This window comes from Pelodiscus sinensis, chromosome 5, assembly GCF_049634645.1.
Source record: "Pelodiscus sinensis isolate JC-2024 chromosome 5, ASM4963464v1, whole genome shotgun sequence".
Lineage (NCBI taxonomy): Eukaryota > Metazoa > Chordata > Testudines > Trionychidae > Pelodiscus > Pelodiscus sinensis.
This window is the reverse complement of record NC_134715.1, coordinates 121552477-121570160: the sequence shown is the minus strand read 5'-3', so window position 1 is coordinate 121570160 and position 17684 is coordinate 121552477. Positions and strand designations below refer to the sequence as shown.

General features: G+C 44.9%; 1 protein-coding gene across 1 annotated transcript in view; it reads right to left on the bottom strand.

The window, feature by feature from the left end:
- RNF212 (ring finger protein 212) overlaps nucleotides 1-17684 on the bottom strand; it is a 54134-nt gene that overhangs the window by 2692 nt on the left and 33758 nt on the right. Inside the window, exons 8-10 of the mRNA XM_025185865.2 lie at nucleotides 17470-17515; nucleotides 12104-12167; nucleotides 1660-1732 (exon numbers count right to left, since the gene is read on the bottom strand). Coding sequence (XP_025041650.1) covers nucleotides 1660-1732; nucleotides 12104-12167; nucleotides 17470-17515 — 183 coding nt within the window. The remainder of the gene's footprint in view (nucleotides 1-1659; nucleotides 1733-12103; nucleotides 12168-17469; nucleotides 17516-17684) is intronic.

The following is a 17684-nucleotide window of genomic DNA, read 5'->3' as shown; positions in this document are numbered from 1 at the left end:
CCACCTATCTGCTGGTCGGGTTTGGTGTTTGACCTCCTGAGGTTCCAGAGGGGACGCCCACCTCGTATTCGTCTTTCCGATGAATTGAGGGACCGACCCTGGCCTGACACGCTGGAGTCGAGAGGCACAGAAGGGGGTAAAAATTGTACCTGGATGTGGTCCTTTTTTTTAAGTATATATATACATAGTGTTAGAGCTCTTTAAAGATTAAGCTGTCATTTGGTACCATTATTTCTATTTTCTATCTTTACCTTTTTCCTGTAACCACTTTTTAAGATCTATATATATATTTGCTAGCATTTAAGAAATAGAGCAATAGCCATTGTAACCATATGATTTATAAGTTCCTTTAATAAACCTGTAACTGTTTAAGCTTTGACCTGACTCCTTCAGTTGCTGTAATAGAACCAAGCACAATTTAAAAGAACTTCAGCCGGTCATAAAGGGACAGTTATAGGAAGAGCTTGGGCGTTTGGATCTGTGTCACTCCCAGGTGACAGGGTCCACTGGGGCACCTTTCAGCCTTTCCTGGGCTGCCCTCTGCAAAGGAACCCTGTGTTCTAGCAGCTAAAATCTTAGGTGTAATAAGCTCTTCCTACAAACTGGGGCATCTGTTGGTCTGCTGGCCACCCTCTGCGACGGGACCCCGGTCCTAGCAGTAAAGACATGGACGTTAAATTCTCGGGGCTCCTTTCAGCCTTCTGGCTGCCCGCTGCAACGAGACTTCGTGTCTTAGCAGTTAAAGACTTAGGAGACACACACACACACACTGCCCTGACCGTCAGCTAACACAATCGCTTTTTCAAAAGAGTTTTTTTCGAAAAAGCAAGCAGTTTAGGTGCGGGTCTTTCGAAAAAAAAACCCCTTTTTTTGAAAGAACCTTCTTCCTTAAAAAAAGAACCATGTCTAAACTCTCTCCAAAAAAAAAACCTCTTTCGAAAAAGTGCTCGGAAGAAGATAAGCAAATTACCACTGAATTTGCATATTTTCTTTCAAAAGAAAAATGTAGTCTAGACGTACACTCTGAGTTATAAAAACATAGGGCTGGAAGAGACTTCAGGAGGTCATCGAGTCTAGCCCCCTGCCCAAAGCAGGACCAATCGCAACTAAATCTACCTAGCCAGGCTTTGTCAAGCCGAGACTTAAAAACCTCTAGGGATGGAGATTCCACCACCTCCCTAGGTAACCCATTCCAGTACTTCACCACCCTCCTAGTGAAAGAGTTTTCCCTAATATCCAACCTAGACCTTCCCCACTTCCCCACTGTAACTTGAGACCATTGCTCCTTGTTCTGCCATCTGTCACTACTGAGAACAGCTTCTCTACATACTTTTTGGAACCTCTGTTCAGGAAGTTGAAGGCTGCTATCAATTCCCCCCTCACTCTTCCCTTCTGTAGAGTAAATAAGCCCAAATCCCTCAGCCTCTCCTCATGGGTCATGTGCTCCAGCCCCCTAATCATTTTGGTTGCTCTCCGCTGAACCCTCTCCAATGTGTCCACATCCTTTCTGTAGTGCACAATATCTTTTCTTCTTTGGAAATGCAAAATACACAATATGGCCTTTATGGTACACAAATTTATGATGAGAGGCAAGAATTATTTTCCTTCACTTTACAAAAGCTGTCACATCTTATAAAAGCATGAGCTATATCCAGTTACCTTAGAGATCCTGCTATGCTATTCTGACTTGCTGTTAATCTCGATGATTGACAACCTTTATAAGAAATACTACCTATAATGAATAATAGGTTTTAAAACAATATTAAAAATTAAGTACAGCCTTTATTGAAGATATAGTTTTAGGAGACAAAAATAAGACTTTGATTATACACTTTGGGCTAAATTCACCACAGGTTTATGCCAGCATGAACAATGGTGGAGAGACCTGATGACAAAAAGAGAAGGACAGAGTAGGCAGTTTGTGGCTACAAAAAATGACCATCATTAATATGTGAGGGTATGTCTACACTACAGCACTAATTCAAACTAACTTAATTCGAATTAGTTTATTCAAACTAAGCTAATTCGAATTAGCACATCTAGACTTAAAAACTAATTCGAATTAACGTTTTGCTAATTCGAACTAGAGCGTCCACACTGATTGGACGCTGGATCGCATTTAAGGGCAGCTGAAACCGGTTCCGGCAGGGCATGAGGTCAGTAGTTGCTTTGCGTGGCTGCTGTCTGAGGCTATCTGAGGCTCGTGCTTAAAGGAACCCCCGTGGACAGCCGGTTCTCAGCTTTTCCGCTTGCTTGCCTACCTCGCAGAGGGACAGCAAAGTGTTTTTCTCTCCGCCTGCCTGTGTCGGTGCTTCCCATTGGGGATGCTGTTGCAGTTGGCAACACGGAGCCAGAGCTCACCCTGGGCATGCTGCTCCAGTTTTTGGACTTGCTGCTGCAAGCCTGCCAGCAATGGGTGGAGGCTGCCTTGCACCACCTGGTGAACATCAGCCCCCTGCCTCTCCCCCTGGCCTCTCCGGAGGTTGTGGAGGAGCAGCAGCCGTGCCCGGACGCCAGCATGCCCTGCCGCATCTGGCGTCTGGACACCAGCAGCAACTGGTGGGACCGCATCGTCCTGGAGCGCTGGGGACACAGACAGTGGACCCAGAACTTCAGGATGAAGAAGGACACCTTCCTGGAGCTCTGTGAGTGGCTCGCCCGTGCTCTGCAGTGACGGGACACTTGCATGAGGCCCGCCATCCCCCTACAGAAGCGTGTGGCAATCGCTCTGTGGAAGCTCTCCATGCCGGACAGCTGTTGGGAACCAGTTTAGCGTGAGGAGATCCACTGTCGGAGCAGTGCTCATGCAGGTACGGCACCCACTGGCCACTGTGCCTTGGGGGAGGGGGACTGCAAGGAGGGGAAAACGGATGGGGGAGGAGGCGAAAGTGCCCTGCACTGGAGGGTTCAGTCTGTCCCGGCCGTACTACACGCTGCCCGTGGGGGTTGCTTCTGGGAGTGGGGTGCAGGGCAGTGCCAGGGAACGAACACTCCCAGCCACCTGGGAGCCCCAGTGAGTTGCGGTTTGCTATGTGGTCAAGGCCATCAACCGGGTGCTGCTCCACAGGGTGGTCACCACCAGGGCAAGCTGAGAAGGCCTAGCCTCCAACTAGTTCGAATTAAATGGCTACACAGTCCTTAATTCGAACTACTTAATTTGAACTAGGTGTTAGTCCTCGTAGAATGAGGTTTACCTAGTTCGAATTAAGCGCTCCGCTAGTTTGAATTAAGTTCGAACTAGCGGTTTGCATGTGTAGCGCCTATGAAAGTTAATTCAAACTAACTTTGTAGTGTAGACATATCCTATATGAGGGAACAACACAGCCTTAAAATTGTGTAGAGCTGTGTGAATAACTGATTTTTCAGGTCTCTAATCATGCCAAAAAAATCAAAACAAAAATTCATTTCAGTTGACTAAAAAACTTTTTTGGGTGGGAATTTTTCAATGAACAACTAAAAAAGTTTACATTTTTAAACAGAAATTGACAAATTCTACATCAATTTGTAAAATCTGTTAGTCAATCTATGTTTTTGGTATAAAGAGGTTTTGATGGGAAATTTTTGTTCACCTCTTGTTAGTTTCTTTTTTCTGCTCTTTCTAATTAAATATTAAAATACCATCTATCAAGCTGTTTCAGTTTTCCCATTATTGTTTCTCTTTCACTCATCCTTTCTTAAGAAGCTTTGCTTAATTTACCAAGAAATTACTCTGTATTAGTATCCATACTAATATTAATATTAGCATGGATATTAATATTCAACTTTGCAAGTACTATGCCTGTTGTACCAGCTTGCTTTGTTTCACTCAACTTTGTCCACTGCAAACCTTTGTTTTCTGGGCTACATCCTGGGACATGCTAAGAATTTAATTTTACTTATATCAGAGGCAATGCTCAACCATTGGGGGCTTTAAGCAGGAATATTTTTCCCCCTCTAACTCATATTAAAAATAAATAGGGGCCCTCTTGAGCTGCTCAGGGCCCTAAGCAATTGTTTAGTGTTCTTATACCTAGTACTGGATCTGATTTACATTTATGCTCACTTTTATTATTTAATAATATATTTCATGGATTTATTTATATTTACACATCATGATAAAATGGCTATCGAAAGGTCTAGACATATGATGTAGCCATCTTGAAAGGAAAAGCTTGGGAGCATCTGAACATTTAAATAAGATGTTAAATAGGCAATAAAATCATTATTGGTTACTAATAAGTAGAAATAAAAATATGTGTATTACAATTACAAAAGTACGTGTACTGCACATAACCTAAGGACTCAGTCTGGCAAGATGCTGAACTATCTAGCTTTCATCCTTTGAAGCACTTAAGTATGTACAGAATTTTAACTGTGACCTGGTCTATACTAGACAGTCTGAAAGGTCTTGTTCTATGTAAATAAAAGGAAAATGCTCTGTGTATATCAAGGGTATGCATTTGTGCTTTGAAGATATTAGCATGGGGCTTGGGGAAGAATACTGGTAAATGAATCATCTGGTTAATGTGAAAAGACGAGCGGACTTTGGGAAGGAAGCTGGGTTGGGTGTGCAGGGACACCTTATCTTTGAAGAAAATGGTGTATGGGTGTATGGGACAAATCAGGTGTCCATTTCCCCTACCCGATGTGCAGATGTTATTGCTACTAGGAATGCTGTTTTCAGGGACAGGTGGAAAAGTGAGCATGTAGCCATGGGTTCAAATGGTGGTTGTGTGAGGGTGTTTAGCACTGAATGTAAGTCCCATGGCTTATGTGAAATGGTTACATCTAGATATAATGCTTGTAGGTCTTTCAGAAATAGTTCCATTATTGGATGTGCGAAGACTGTAATATCATCAGTCCTCGTATGGAAAGTTGCGATAGCTGCCAAATGTATCTTGATTGAGCTCATAGAGAGATGCGACTGTTTGAGGTGCACTAAGTAATCCAGGATGACTGGTAATGAATGGGGCTGTCTCTGCACTTATGTTGCAGGGAGTATCCCAATGAATGAAGTGAGACAATTTATGCATGTATGTTTTTCGAGTTGAGGGAGCTCTACTGTGCAAAAGGATGTTTTGTATCTGAATTGAGCACTGTTGGTCTATCCCTGGGAATCATCTAGGTACCAGGCTTTCAGGTGCAGGATTAAAAACTGTGGCTGTGGAGCCTGGATCCCTGGTTGGAAAAGTATCCTTGGGTTACATGGAAGCATGATTGGGGGACACAGAGTCATTTTGTTCAGGAAAGGAAATCACGGTTGTCGGGTCCAACAAGGGGCTATGAGGATTATCTTCACCTTGTCCCTCCTTATTTTGAGAATTGTTCTGTTGAGAAGTGGAATTGGAGAGAAGGCATATAGTAGGTGATGATTCCACTTGAGAATGAGAGCATCTCTGAGGGAGACTGCCCATGCTGGGTCTAGAGCAGTGTTTCTTAAACTGTCTAGGAGTCAGAATTCAAAAAATGGCTGCCCTTTAAGGTGCCGGCGACCATTCTTGTTTTGTTTTTTCTGCTCAGTAACTTGCCCCGACCGTTCCCCTCCCATGCCAACCTTTTTTTCCTGGTATTCCTCAAAAATTTTTTTTTTAAAATCATTGTTCGGTGTTCCTCAGTCTTAAAAAGTTTAAGAAACACTGGTCTAGAGCAATACAGGGGGCACTTTTGTTTGCCTTTGTGGCAAAAATATCTATCCAGGGGTATCCCCACTGTTTGAAAATTGTGGTGAGGACTCTGTGAATGATCTGCCACTTGTGGGCCTGAGATAGAGTTCTGTTTAGTGCATCAGCAGTGTTTAGGGAATCAGGAAGGTGACATGTGCTTATGGAGACAGCATGGGTGAGGCACCAGTTATGCAGGGCAATAGCCTCTGTACTTAAGGCATGGGACCAGGCTCTACTTTGTCTGTTTACATAAAACATGCAGGCAATGTTGTTGGTATATATTCTGATGTTTTCTGGCTATTTAAGGTAGAAAATGTTGGCAGGCGAGTTGAACAGCTCTAAGTTCAAGGATGTTGATGCATAGGGCACATTCTGTTTGGGTCTACAGTCTCTGGGCACTGGAGTCTTTCATATGTGTCCCCTACCCAGTAAGGGTATGTCTACACTACAGCACTAATTCGAACTAACTTAGTTCGAATTAGTTAATTCGAACTAAGCTAATTCGAACTAACGCATCTAGAATTAAAAACTAGTTCGAATTAGCGTTTTGCTAATTCGAACTAGCGCATCCACATTAAGTGGACCCTGAAGCGGGGTTAAGGATGGCCGGAAGCAGTGCCGGCAGGGCATCAGAGGAGGACTTAGAGCGTGGAGATGCTGTCTCAGGCTAGCCGAGGGCTGTGCTTAAAGGGTCCCGACCCCCACCCCGGACAAACAGTTCTCAGGGGTGCCCCGCTTGCAAAGCAGTCCTGGCTTGGAGTGCCCTGAGTGCCCACACTGGGCACATCACAGCACTCGGCCATCAGCCCGGCTGCACTTGCCGCAGGCTGCCATCTGAGGAGAGGGGGTAATTGGGGGGCTGCAGGAGAGCTTCCACCCCCAGAAACCCGCAGAGCCAGCCCAGTCCTCCCCATCAGTGGCTCGTGCCCCATTCCTTCCTCACCTCCTTCCACTTACCCTTCCCTAGCCCCCCTTCTTATTGATGTACAAAATAAAGATAACGTGTCTTCCAAAATGGAATCTGTCTTTATTGAACAAAACTGGGGGAGACTGGGAAAAGGAGGTGGGAGAGGGGAAGAGAGAGGCTGGGAGAGGGGAGGGCAACTAAAATGATCAGGGGTTGGGAACAGGTCCCATATAAAGAGAGGCTAAAGAGACTGGGACTTTTCAGCTTAGAAAAGAGGAGATGGAGGGGGGACAGGATAAAGGTCTCTAAAAGCAGGAGTTGGGTGGAGACGGTGCATACAGAAAAGTTCTTCATTAGTTCCCATAAAGAAGGACTAGAGGACACCAAAGGAAAGGAATGGGTAGCAGGCTTCAAACTAGTAAGAGAAAGTTGTTCTTCACAAAGCAAAGAGTCAACCTGTGGAACTCCTTGCTGCAGGAGGCTGTGAAGGCTAGAACTGGAACAGAGTTTAAAGGGAAGTGAGATCAAGTCATGGAGGTTGGGTCCATGGAGTGGTATTAGCCAGGGGGTAGGAGTGGTGTCCCTGCCCAAGGTTTGTGGAAGGCTGGAGAGGGATGGCATGAGACAAATGGCTTGGTCACTCTCTTCAGTCCATCCCCTCCAGGGTCCCTAGGGTTGGCCGCTGTTGGAAGACAGGCTACTGGGCTAGATGGACCTTTGGTCTGACCCAGGACGGCCATTGTAAGCTCAGGGCTCAGGGTCGGGGGTCTCAGTGGACCCCCTTGATTCTCTTGCACACCTGCTCCTGGGTGGCCAGGCTGGCAGCTATCCTGCCCAAGCCGGCCACTTTCCTGTGCCTAGTGCGGAGATTGTGGACGAGGTCCACGATGTCCGCACTAGCCCAGGTAGGTGCCCGCCTCTTGCGGTCCCAGGCAAGCTCCCGGGAGCTGCCAGCCTGATCCCGGGAAGAGGGGGAGGGCTGGGGGGCATCGGGTGGGTGGCTCGATCCGTGCCAGGTGCAGGGTCTGCTGGCTGGGTGCTGGCAGGCTTGCACCTGGCACAGGCACCATAGCCAGCCCGTGCCCCTTTAAGGGGTCCGGGGTCGGGAGGGGGGCAGACGAGTTTCCCTGGTGTTGGCCAGAGTGGCCACCAGGGAAAGCTGGGGAGGGCTAGCCTCCCACTAGTTCGAATTAAGGGGCTACACACCCCTTAATTCGAACTAGCTAGTTCGAACTAGGCTTAATCCTCGTGGAATGAGGATTACCTAGTTCAAACTAAGCGCTCCATTAGTTCGAATTCAATTCGAACTAACGGAGCGCGAGTGTAGCGCCTATGAAAGTTCGTTTGAACTAACGTCCGTTAGTTCGAACTAACTTTGTAATGTAGACATACCCTAAGGCAGGCATCTGTCATGATGACTACCATAGGTTCTGGAGTTTGGAAATGGATGCCTAGGCACAAATTATTTGGTTTTGTCCACCATAGTATTGTACTTTTTACTGTGGGAGGAATAGACAGGGTTTTGGTTTACAGATTTGGATTGTAGATTGACCTGAGCCAGCCCTGAAGACATCTCATGAAGAGACAGGTATTTGGAATGATAGGGTTGCAAGAAACCATGTGACCAAGTAGCTGAAGACCATCATATGCGGGGACACATGGCATTAAGTGCAACTTTAGAACTAAATTGTGAATCTTTGAGAACCTGTCTAGCGGTAGAGAGGCTATGGCAGGGTCGACTTGAGCTGCGCCCCAACGAATTGTATGGGCTGAGTTGGTATGAGTAGTGATTTTGTCTCATTCACTAATAGCCTCAATGATTGGTAGCATTCTCAGACGAGGTAGGTGCTGCAATGAGAATCGTCCTCTGTTCTTGCCTTGATGATGCAATCATCAAGATAAGGGTAGATAATAATGTCCTGAGGTGGGCCATAACCACTGCCAACATCTTGGAAAAAACTGTTGGCACTGTGGAAAGTCCAAAGGGTAGGACCGTATATTGGTAGTATTGTGTATCTAAGATAAAACAGAGAAATGTCTATGAGCAGGATGAAATAGTAACATGAAAATAGGCATCCTGTAAGTTGAGAGATGAAAATTAGTCATCCGGCTCCAGAGAAGGGATAATGGTATTGTAGTCAACATTACCGTCTTGAATTTTTGCCTCTTTACAAATTTGTTGAGGGTTCTCATGTCCAAAACTGGATGCCATCCTCCAGCCCTTTTTTGTGTCAGAAAATAATGTGAGTAAAACTGCTTCTATGTACTCAGTTGGAGGATGGCCTCGTGAGAATGGTCCCTAAAAAGGGATGGAATAGGAGGATGGGAAGGAAGAATGGAGAGAAAAGGTATGGTGTATTCTGATAGGATGTTTATAGTATCCATCTGTCAGATATTATATTTTGCCAATTGGCATAGAAGGACCGAAGGTGATGGGTAAATGGTTTATTGTTAATTGGGATTTCTGAAGTGGATAGAATCATTTTCAGTCTCTCGACCAATTGCTCAAATTTGGTTATTTGGCTGATTGGTAGTGCAGCTCTGGTTGCAACTACGCTGTTGCCTGCCACAACTGCATTGTTGTTGCAGTTGTTGTTCCTGTCTCTGGCGCTGGTAGGTCTAGGGTGAATACCTTGGTCTCGGGTACAGTTGGTATCGATACTGCCGCCTCCTGATTGCAGGTGTATAGGTGCTGAGAGACCAGAGTGTTAGCTGGGAATCCTTCATGGAATAAAGGATCTAATTAGTCTTGGTTGAAAAGAGCTTCTTGGCCTCAAATGGTAGATCCACCACAGTTGTCTGGATTTCAGAAGAGTTAAACCAAGAGGCCCGTCTCATAATGACTGCAGTCACTATTGATCTGGTGGCAGTATCTGCAGCATTGAGAGCAGCCTGCAGAGCTGTTCTTGAAATTGTGTGTCCTTCCACAATGACCACCCTGAATTGTTGTTTCATGGCCTCGGGTATATCCTCAATAAAATTGTTGAATTTTGAGTAGATGTTAAAATCATATTTACTGAGGAGTGGTGCGTAATTGGCAACTCTGAACTGCAATGTGGATAAGGTGTAGACTTTCCTGCCAAACAAATCCAGTCTTTTGCTGTCTTTGTCAGCAGGGGCGGAATGAAGCTGATGCTGCTTGTTCCTTTGATGGGCAGCATCCACCACAAGAAAGTCTGGGGATGGATGGGTGAAGAGGAATTCTGATCCCATTGGGGAGATGTAATATTTCCTATCTGCTCTCTTACAGGTCAGGGGGATAGTTGTGGGCATTTGCCACACGGTTTTGGCAGGCTCCATAATAGGATTCATAGGCAGAGCAATCTTGGACAATGGTGTAGCTTGGAGGATATTGGTGAGGTCTGTGTCTTCTCCACTTTCTCCATGACAATATTTAGTTCCACTGCAACCCTGGAAAGGTGTAAAGTCATCAGCTGTGGTTCGAGGTGGCATGACTGTCTCATTGGGTGAGGAGGATGAGTTTGTCTCTGGGAATGTCTTGGGGCCCAACTTGCAAGATTGTGGATCTGTGGTTTCCTGCTGCCTCTTCTGTGGTGATGAGTATTGTGGCAGAGGAGAGGATGTGGGCTGTGTATGTTTCTCTTTTAAATGTCTCTTTTTGTAGTCATAAGTCCATGGGCTCCAATACTGTCATTGTGCAGCATAAGGCCTGGGCAGTGGCATCCATGGGAGTGGGCCCCAGGGGGGTATGCTGGAGGCAATGGGGTACCTAAAACTGGGATGAGTCAATGGTGCGGACATTTCGGTGCCAGGCGATAACTGGGGTGAGAATGATAAATCACCTTCATGGTCATCATTGCTGGATCATTGGCAACTCTGAACTGCAATGTGGATAAGGTGTAGACTTTCTTGCCAAAGTGATGAGAGATGTTTCGGTGTTGTTGATGGAATGACATGTCCGTACCAAGAAATGAAGAATTAAAAGTACACAACACCATAAGGTCAGTATCTGGATGCTGGAGTGTACAGTGCCATAGCCATCGGTACTGTCAGTGATACTGGAGGTGGTGCACTTGCAGTCGGCACCAATAGAGGTTGTGGTGCCAAGGTAGCTGCAGCACCATTATGTGCTGGAACAATGTTGATGGGCTGCAGTGCCGTCCCAGTAATCCTCGGTGCTGAGGATTCAGTTGTCTGGTTACTCGGTGCTGTAATAAGTGCCAAGGCATGAGAGGCAGGCACAGAAGGGCATGTAGCCTCAGTGTGGGCTCTATGGGAACTGTTCCTGGAGAGATCACGATCAGTACTGGAAACTCCTGGAGCATCGTAAGTGCTGAGGCAAGGTGCTTTGTCAGCCCTCGGTAACGATTTTTTTGTTGTGCATCACTTAGGTGACTGTGCCTTGTGATGTAATGAAGAGGCACATTTCTTTGGAGACTTTTTCCCTTTTTTGGTTTCCCCTTATCAGGAACCTGTGTGCCAGGATCCAAGGCAGGATGTTGCAAAAGCGTGTCTAGATTGGCACGGACGCTTTTCCGCAAAAAGTGCTTTTGCGGAAAAGCGTCTGTGCCAATCTAGACGCTCTTTTCTGCAAATGCTTTTAACGGAAAACTTTTCCGTTAAAAGCATTTGCAGAAAATCATGCCAGTCTAGACGTAGCCTACAAGTAAATCACTTCTGTTTTTGAGCATGACATTAGTCTAATTCTGCAACAGTTAACAATGGGTGTTCAGCAAACATTAAGGAGATCCGCTCACTGGCTAGAAAAAATGTAAAAAAACAACAAATAGTCTAGTAGCACCTTAAAGACTAACAAAACATGTAGATGATATCATGAGCTTTAATGGGCAAAACCTACTTCTTCAGATGGGCTTTTACAACAAAAGCCTATGATACCATCTACATGTTTTGTTAGTCTTTAAGCTGCTACTAGACAATTGGTTGTTTTTTAAGTTTTTCCAGTTACAGACTAACTCAGGCTACGTCTAGACTGCAAGCCTCTTTCAAAAGAGGCTTTTTCGAAAGATACTTTCAAAAAAGCTTCTTTCGAAAAAGAGCATCTAGACTACAATCAGTACTTTTGAAAAAGCAAGCTGCTTTTTCAAAAGAGAGTACCCAGGCAGTCTGGATTCTCTTTTTAAAAAAAGCACAGTTTGCATTACATAGCACCTTTTTTCAAAAGAGCACTTTTGAAAAAAGGCATTATTCCTCGTGAAATGAGTACCACCATAGAAAGAAAAGCCTCATTCTTTCGATTTATTTTCAAAAGAACGTGGCTGTAGTCTAGATGCAGGTGAAGTTTTTTCGAAAAAAGGCTACTTTTTTCGAAAAAACCCTGCAGTCTAGACACAGCCTCAGCTACCCCTCTGAAGCTTTTGTCTAGAAAAAGTAAGTACTGAAAAGATTACTTCACCCTTGCTTTTTAACTATTTCCTCCTTATACATTACTGATCTCTCCTCAATACCTTCCTGACAACTCTGATGACTTAATTCAGCAATACATCCATATTCAACAGATCACTCAAGTATGTATTTCACTTTTCACATATGCTTAAAACTAAGCATTATAGATATATAATACACAAAATCTTACCCATACGTCCATCACGAGGTGGGCTTATCAATGACAGTCTTGTTGGACCAGTCACTGTCTCAGACTAAGTGCATAGAAAGATATTAATAACAGGACAATACATGTGCTGTTTATTAATGCACTTTAAAAATAAATTACAGATATTTTATTAAAAATTAAGGTAAAATATTTTAAATGTTTTGATAAATATTGCTGCAATGTGACACTACTCTTCATGTATAGTAACAGTACATAATGATATGGATGTATGCCGCATTTGTGTAGTTTGAATGTAGTGTAGCACATACATTTTGCTGCCTTCATTTCTGAAAGAGTGTCTCTACGTAGTGATTTCTATTTCCCGTCCATGCATTCCTCTACTCAGTAACCCTGTCCAAACCTTTTTCAGGCAATCAACACTTAAAGTAATTCAGGAAAATAGTTCTCTTTAACTGGGCTTCAGATATATTTTTATTTATCTTTTATGACTGTAAAGCAAAAACCCTCAGACAAAATATTGTGTTAAAATGGAGATACAGTTGGTAGCATATATTAGTATCTTAAGGGTATAAAAATTATGAGACTGTTCATACCCTATGTAAGATAAGAACAAGGAGGCTAGTGTCACTACAGAACACATTTAAAGTTCTCTGGGTGCCTTAACTCTGTATAAGCATTAGTGATGTTAAAATGCATTTATTCAAATAAGCACGTAACTGCTAAAAATTTCAGTGGTTACATGGTTACACACAGGAGGGGGCCAACTCTCTACATGTACTGGCTTCCATCTACCTTCCACACTGCTGCTTCTTATATAGAGGCAGCAGTGCAGAATGGGCAGGCGGCTTTGTAGGAGCCAGTACACATGAAGAGCCGCCTTGAAAGTTGGCTTCCCAGGTGCACTGGCTCCCGCCTGCCCATCCCCCATCCCTCTATCCCATGCTGCTGCTTCTGATACAGCAGTGTGTAACCGTGCATGTTAACCAATGAGCCCAGGCTCATCAGTTAACTGTGTACACAGTTACAATTTCACATCCCTAATTAGCATCTCTTTTAAAATGTTCAGATTTCATCTAAATTTAATCTTAATTCTGAATCTTCTGCATACATAATATTTGTTTTGAGGATAACTACAACATTCTTGTAAGAGGAAGTTACTCACCTCGTGCAGTAACGACGTTTCTTTGAGGTGTGTCCCCCCATAGGTACTCCACTGCAAGTGTTGGGCTCGTCCCGGCACCGCAGGTCAGAGAATTGTCAGCTGTAGTTCAGCCAGACAGCACGTGTGCGGCGGCACGTGCTATTCGAGCCACTTGTGAGCTTGCACACGATCTGGCTCCCACCAGTTCCTCCTAAACAGAACACTCCTGCAAGACACAAGAGGAGACTCCAAAAGGGGAGGAGGGTGGGTTGTGAAGCACCTACAGGGACACACACCTCGAAGAAACATCATTACTGCATGAGGTGAGTAACTTTCTCTTCTTCTTCGGGTAGTGTCCCCGTATGTGCTCCACTTCAGGTGAGTGCAGAGCAGTAGCCTCGTCTACGGAGGTGGGATTGGAGTTAACGTTTCACTACTAAGGATAGCCCCTCAGAGGCACCGCAGAGTCCCGGGTAATAACATTAGTGGCATAATGCCTGGCAAACGTCATGTCTGAAGACCATGTTGCTGTACGGCAGACGTCCTGCATTAGGACGCCTTTGAGAAAAGCTATTGAGGCTGCCATAGCTCTAGTAGAGTGAACTGAGAACGATGTTGGTATTGGCCTATTTCATAGCATATAGCACTTTGTGATACATTTCACTATCAATTTGGAAATGCTCTGTGATGATCGCGCTTGACCTTTAGTCCTTTCATTGGAACACAGTAGGAGTCTTTGTGATTGACAGAAAGAACGAGTTCTTTCTAGGTAGAATGCCAGTGCCCTACGAACGTCCAGTGTATGCAACCTGGCCTCATGTGTCGAGGTATGCGGTTTAGGATAGATTATAGAGAGTATTATAGGCTCCTTGATGTGAAATTCAGAGTTTACCTTTGGTAAGAAATTAGGGTGAGATCCAAGTATTACTCCCTGATTTGTAAATAGAGTATATGGTGGGTTGGCCAAGAGGGATGCTAGCTCCCACACCCTTCGGGCTGACGTTATGGCTAAGAGGAAGGCTAGCTTCATGGTAAGTATGGATATGTCACAAGTGGCTCATGGTTTGAAGAGAGGGTAGGTGAGGGTGTCCAGGACTAGTTCTAGATCCCATAGGTAGACGGCTTTCTTAGTAGAGGATAAAGGTTTGCAAGACCTTTGAGAAAGCGTTTTGTCATATGGTGAGCCATTAATGAAGATCCTTCAATTGGTTGTCTAAATGCAGATATCGCCGTGAGGTTCACCTTAACTGAGGATATAGCTAAACCCACCTGGTGCAAATGGAGCGCATAGTCAAGGATACGATGGAACGGGACAGACATCGGTCATGGCCTGGCCTGCTGTCTATATTTGGGTCCCATGTAGGAAAGGGGCCTCTGCCTGTAGTATGGTGCGTAGCGATTGTGGCAATAGGGCTGTGTGTACATACCCAGGGTCTTTAAAATTGTCCGGGAGTCCTTTCCCTAATGGAGCAGTTGGTCAGTGTTTTGTGCAAAAAGACTCTGCCTATCGAAGGGCAGGTCCTCGACCTTGCTCTGTAAGTCCTTTGGGATGGAGGCTAACTGCAACCACGATGACCTTTGCATAACCACAGATGTTGCCGTGGCCTGTGCTGCCACATCGGCAATGTCCAGGGCAATTTGTAGGGCTGTAGTCGATGCTATGTACCCCTCCTGGAGTACTGACTTGAGCAATTCCTGCTTGTCATCGGGTAGATGTTCTAAAACCTCCACTAGCTTAGAGTAATTGTCAAAGCTGTGATTAGATAGATGCGCCGCATAGTTTGACATCCGGAGGATGAGGGTGGCAGAGGAGTAAATTTTTCTTCCAAAGAGGTACAGGCACTTGGACTCTTTGTCTGCAGCCGCATTTTTGTTTTGTGGTGTTTTGGTCTTTTATTGGGCTGCATCAACAACCAAAGAGTTTGGTTGGGGATGCGTAAACAAAAATTCCATCCCCTTGGATGGCACAAAGTATTTCTTATCTGATTTTTTGAGTGGGTTGTGATGACGCCAGAGTTTGCCAGATGTTGTCGGCAATCTCTAATATTGCATCGTCAAATGGTAAAGCCATTTTTGGTTTTTGTGACTGGTGTAAACGTTTTAATAGCGGATGGTGTTTCTGTTGAACCTCAGTGAGATGCAGCTCTTGGGACTCTACTACCCTTTTAAAAAGGTTGTAGAACTGATGGATGTCATCAGTGGGTGAGGAATCTCCCGGGAACACTGCATCATCCAGAGATGATGATGATTGTTCTGTTGGTGATTCGACTTGAGGCTGGGATTGCTCTGGTACTGAAGCCTGTGGTTCCAGTTGTGCCGGTGGGATAGGGATGTCTCCTGATGGTATAGGAGGTCGAATAGGAATGATCAGTGGTGTTGGTCATCTAGATTCGCTACGAGATTGTGAATGATGGCAATGTGGGGACCTAGACGAGGAATGTCCTGAGGAGTATCAATTGTGGTGACAATATTCACACCGTTGATAATATTGGTCATGATGATGCCATCCCAGGGAATAAGTGGATGAGTACGGTATTCTATAATCATACCGGCATCTGGAATATGATGATCTTGTAGGGGATCTGGAAGAATGCGACCTATGTCCCCTATTTGATGGTGAGCTTGAATATCTACAGTATCATTGGGGTGAAGGAGAGAACCATGGAGATCGCCCATGATGAGAGACATGAGGTGCATGGACCTCTTGGTGCAGTGGTACAGAGAATACTGATGCAGGTGACTGTGGTTGGGGAGAGAATACCACCCGTTCTGTGCTCGGGGATGGCATTCTTATCCTCTTGGTTCTGCGTCTTGCTCTACCAAAGGATTGACTGTCCTCAGAATGTGATTTGTTCCTCGTCCACATTTCGATGGGTTATGCTCGGTGCCGTTGTTATGCTGGGCATCGATGGTAGCGTTGATGATCCCGTTTGGGATGGTACCGGTGAGAGTTCCATCGTCCGTTCCCCTGGAACTGGGATGACTGTGACCGAGACCGCTGATGGGGTCAGAGCAGAGTTCACCAGCACAGTCTGTAGAGTTGGTGCCCTGGGTGCCGACATAGTTGAAGGAGCCAGTGCTGACGTACTCGGTGCCGGGGCACTTGGTGCCGGAAGTTGCATGCTTATCAGGGCTGCAGGTGTGCTTTTAGCTGTTTTGAGCTTTGCTGTTGCCGGGCCTGACTCTGGTCTAAGAGATGTTGCCGCTGCTGCCTCCCTATGGCGGGAAGGACTCGGCTCCGATAGACTGCAGCTTGACTTGTGGTGCTCACCATGGTGAGGTAACCCTACTCCCGAGGTACCTGGCCTGTCTCCCACACTCCGACACAATTCAGAGGAGTGAGGAGGTAATTTTTTTTGATGAGGTTGAGGCAGCAGACATAGATGGTGTAGGTGACCCTGACTTGGAGGGTTGAAGTGCCTTACTGAACAGCAGCATTTTTAGTCGCAATTCGCGGTCACATCTGGCCCGGGCCGTGAGCGTAATACAGTGAGGGCATTTTGGGGGTATAAGACCCTTGCCCAAGCACTTTATGCACATTGAGTGCCCATCGGACGCCAGCATTGCGTCGCAGCATTGTGAGCATTTCTTGAAGCCAGGAGACCCCAGCATCCTGACTGAAAGAAAAAAAATCTTTTTTTTTTAACAAAACCATTAAGACTAACTAACTATGCTAATTAACAACAACTATCTAACTAACTCTAAGATTAATACAACAATTTTTGTCTCTGACAGGAAGAGAGGGAGTTTGCTCTGCCTTCGACCGTGAATGGTTAGGAAGAACTGGCAGGAGCTGGATCACGTGCAAGCTCACAAGCGGCTCGAACAGAATGCGCCGCCGCACATGCATGATCTGGCTGAACAACAGCTGACAATTCTCCGACCTGAGGCACCATGATGAGCCCGGCACCTGAAGTGGAGCACTATGGGGACACTACCCGAAGAAGAATGTCAGCTTACTGGGATTCATTTCAAAAACAGATTTCAAGTATTTTGCTATATGACCTGGCAATGACATGATGTAACTACATCCCTATTTGTTGTATTCATGGAATAGATTGTTAGAAAGTTAGCTACTAGAATTTACCAACTAGTGCTTCAGAAGAAACATCTCTGTTTACAAAAGCATGTAAGCATGTGCTTAAGATCTTTCCTGAATCAGGGTCCATGAGTCTAAGAGTTGCTTTATACAATGGTTAACAGAATATAGGAAAACCCAGGTTTGTATACATAGAAATGAACTCACTTTCCTCATTGGGGAAGGTACATGGTCAACATCCATGGATTCTATCCTAATAGTGCAAAATAAATGTATATGTTGTAATAATAAATTACAGATCTATTTTAATTAAAATATTATTGAAAATTATGTTATATCTTCTCATTCCTGATAAATAAAATATTGCAGTATCTATTCTACTATTTTAGTTAGTAAATTCATTTTCAGCTCCTTCATTTGTA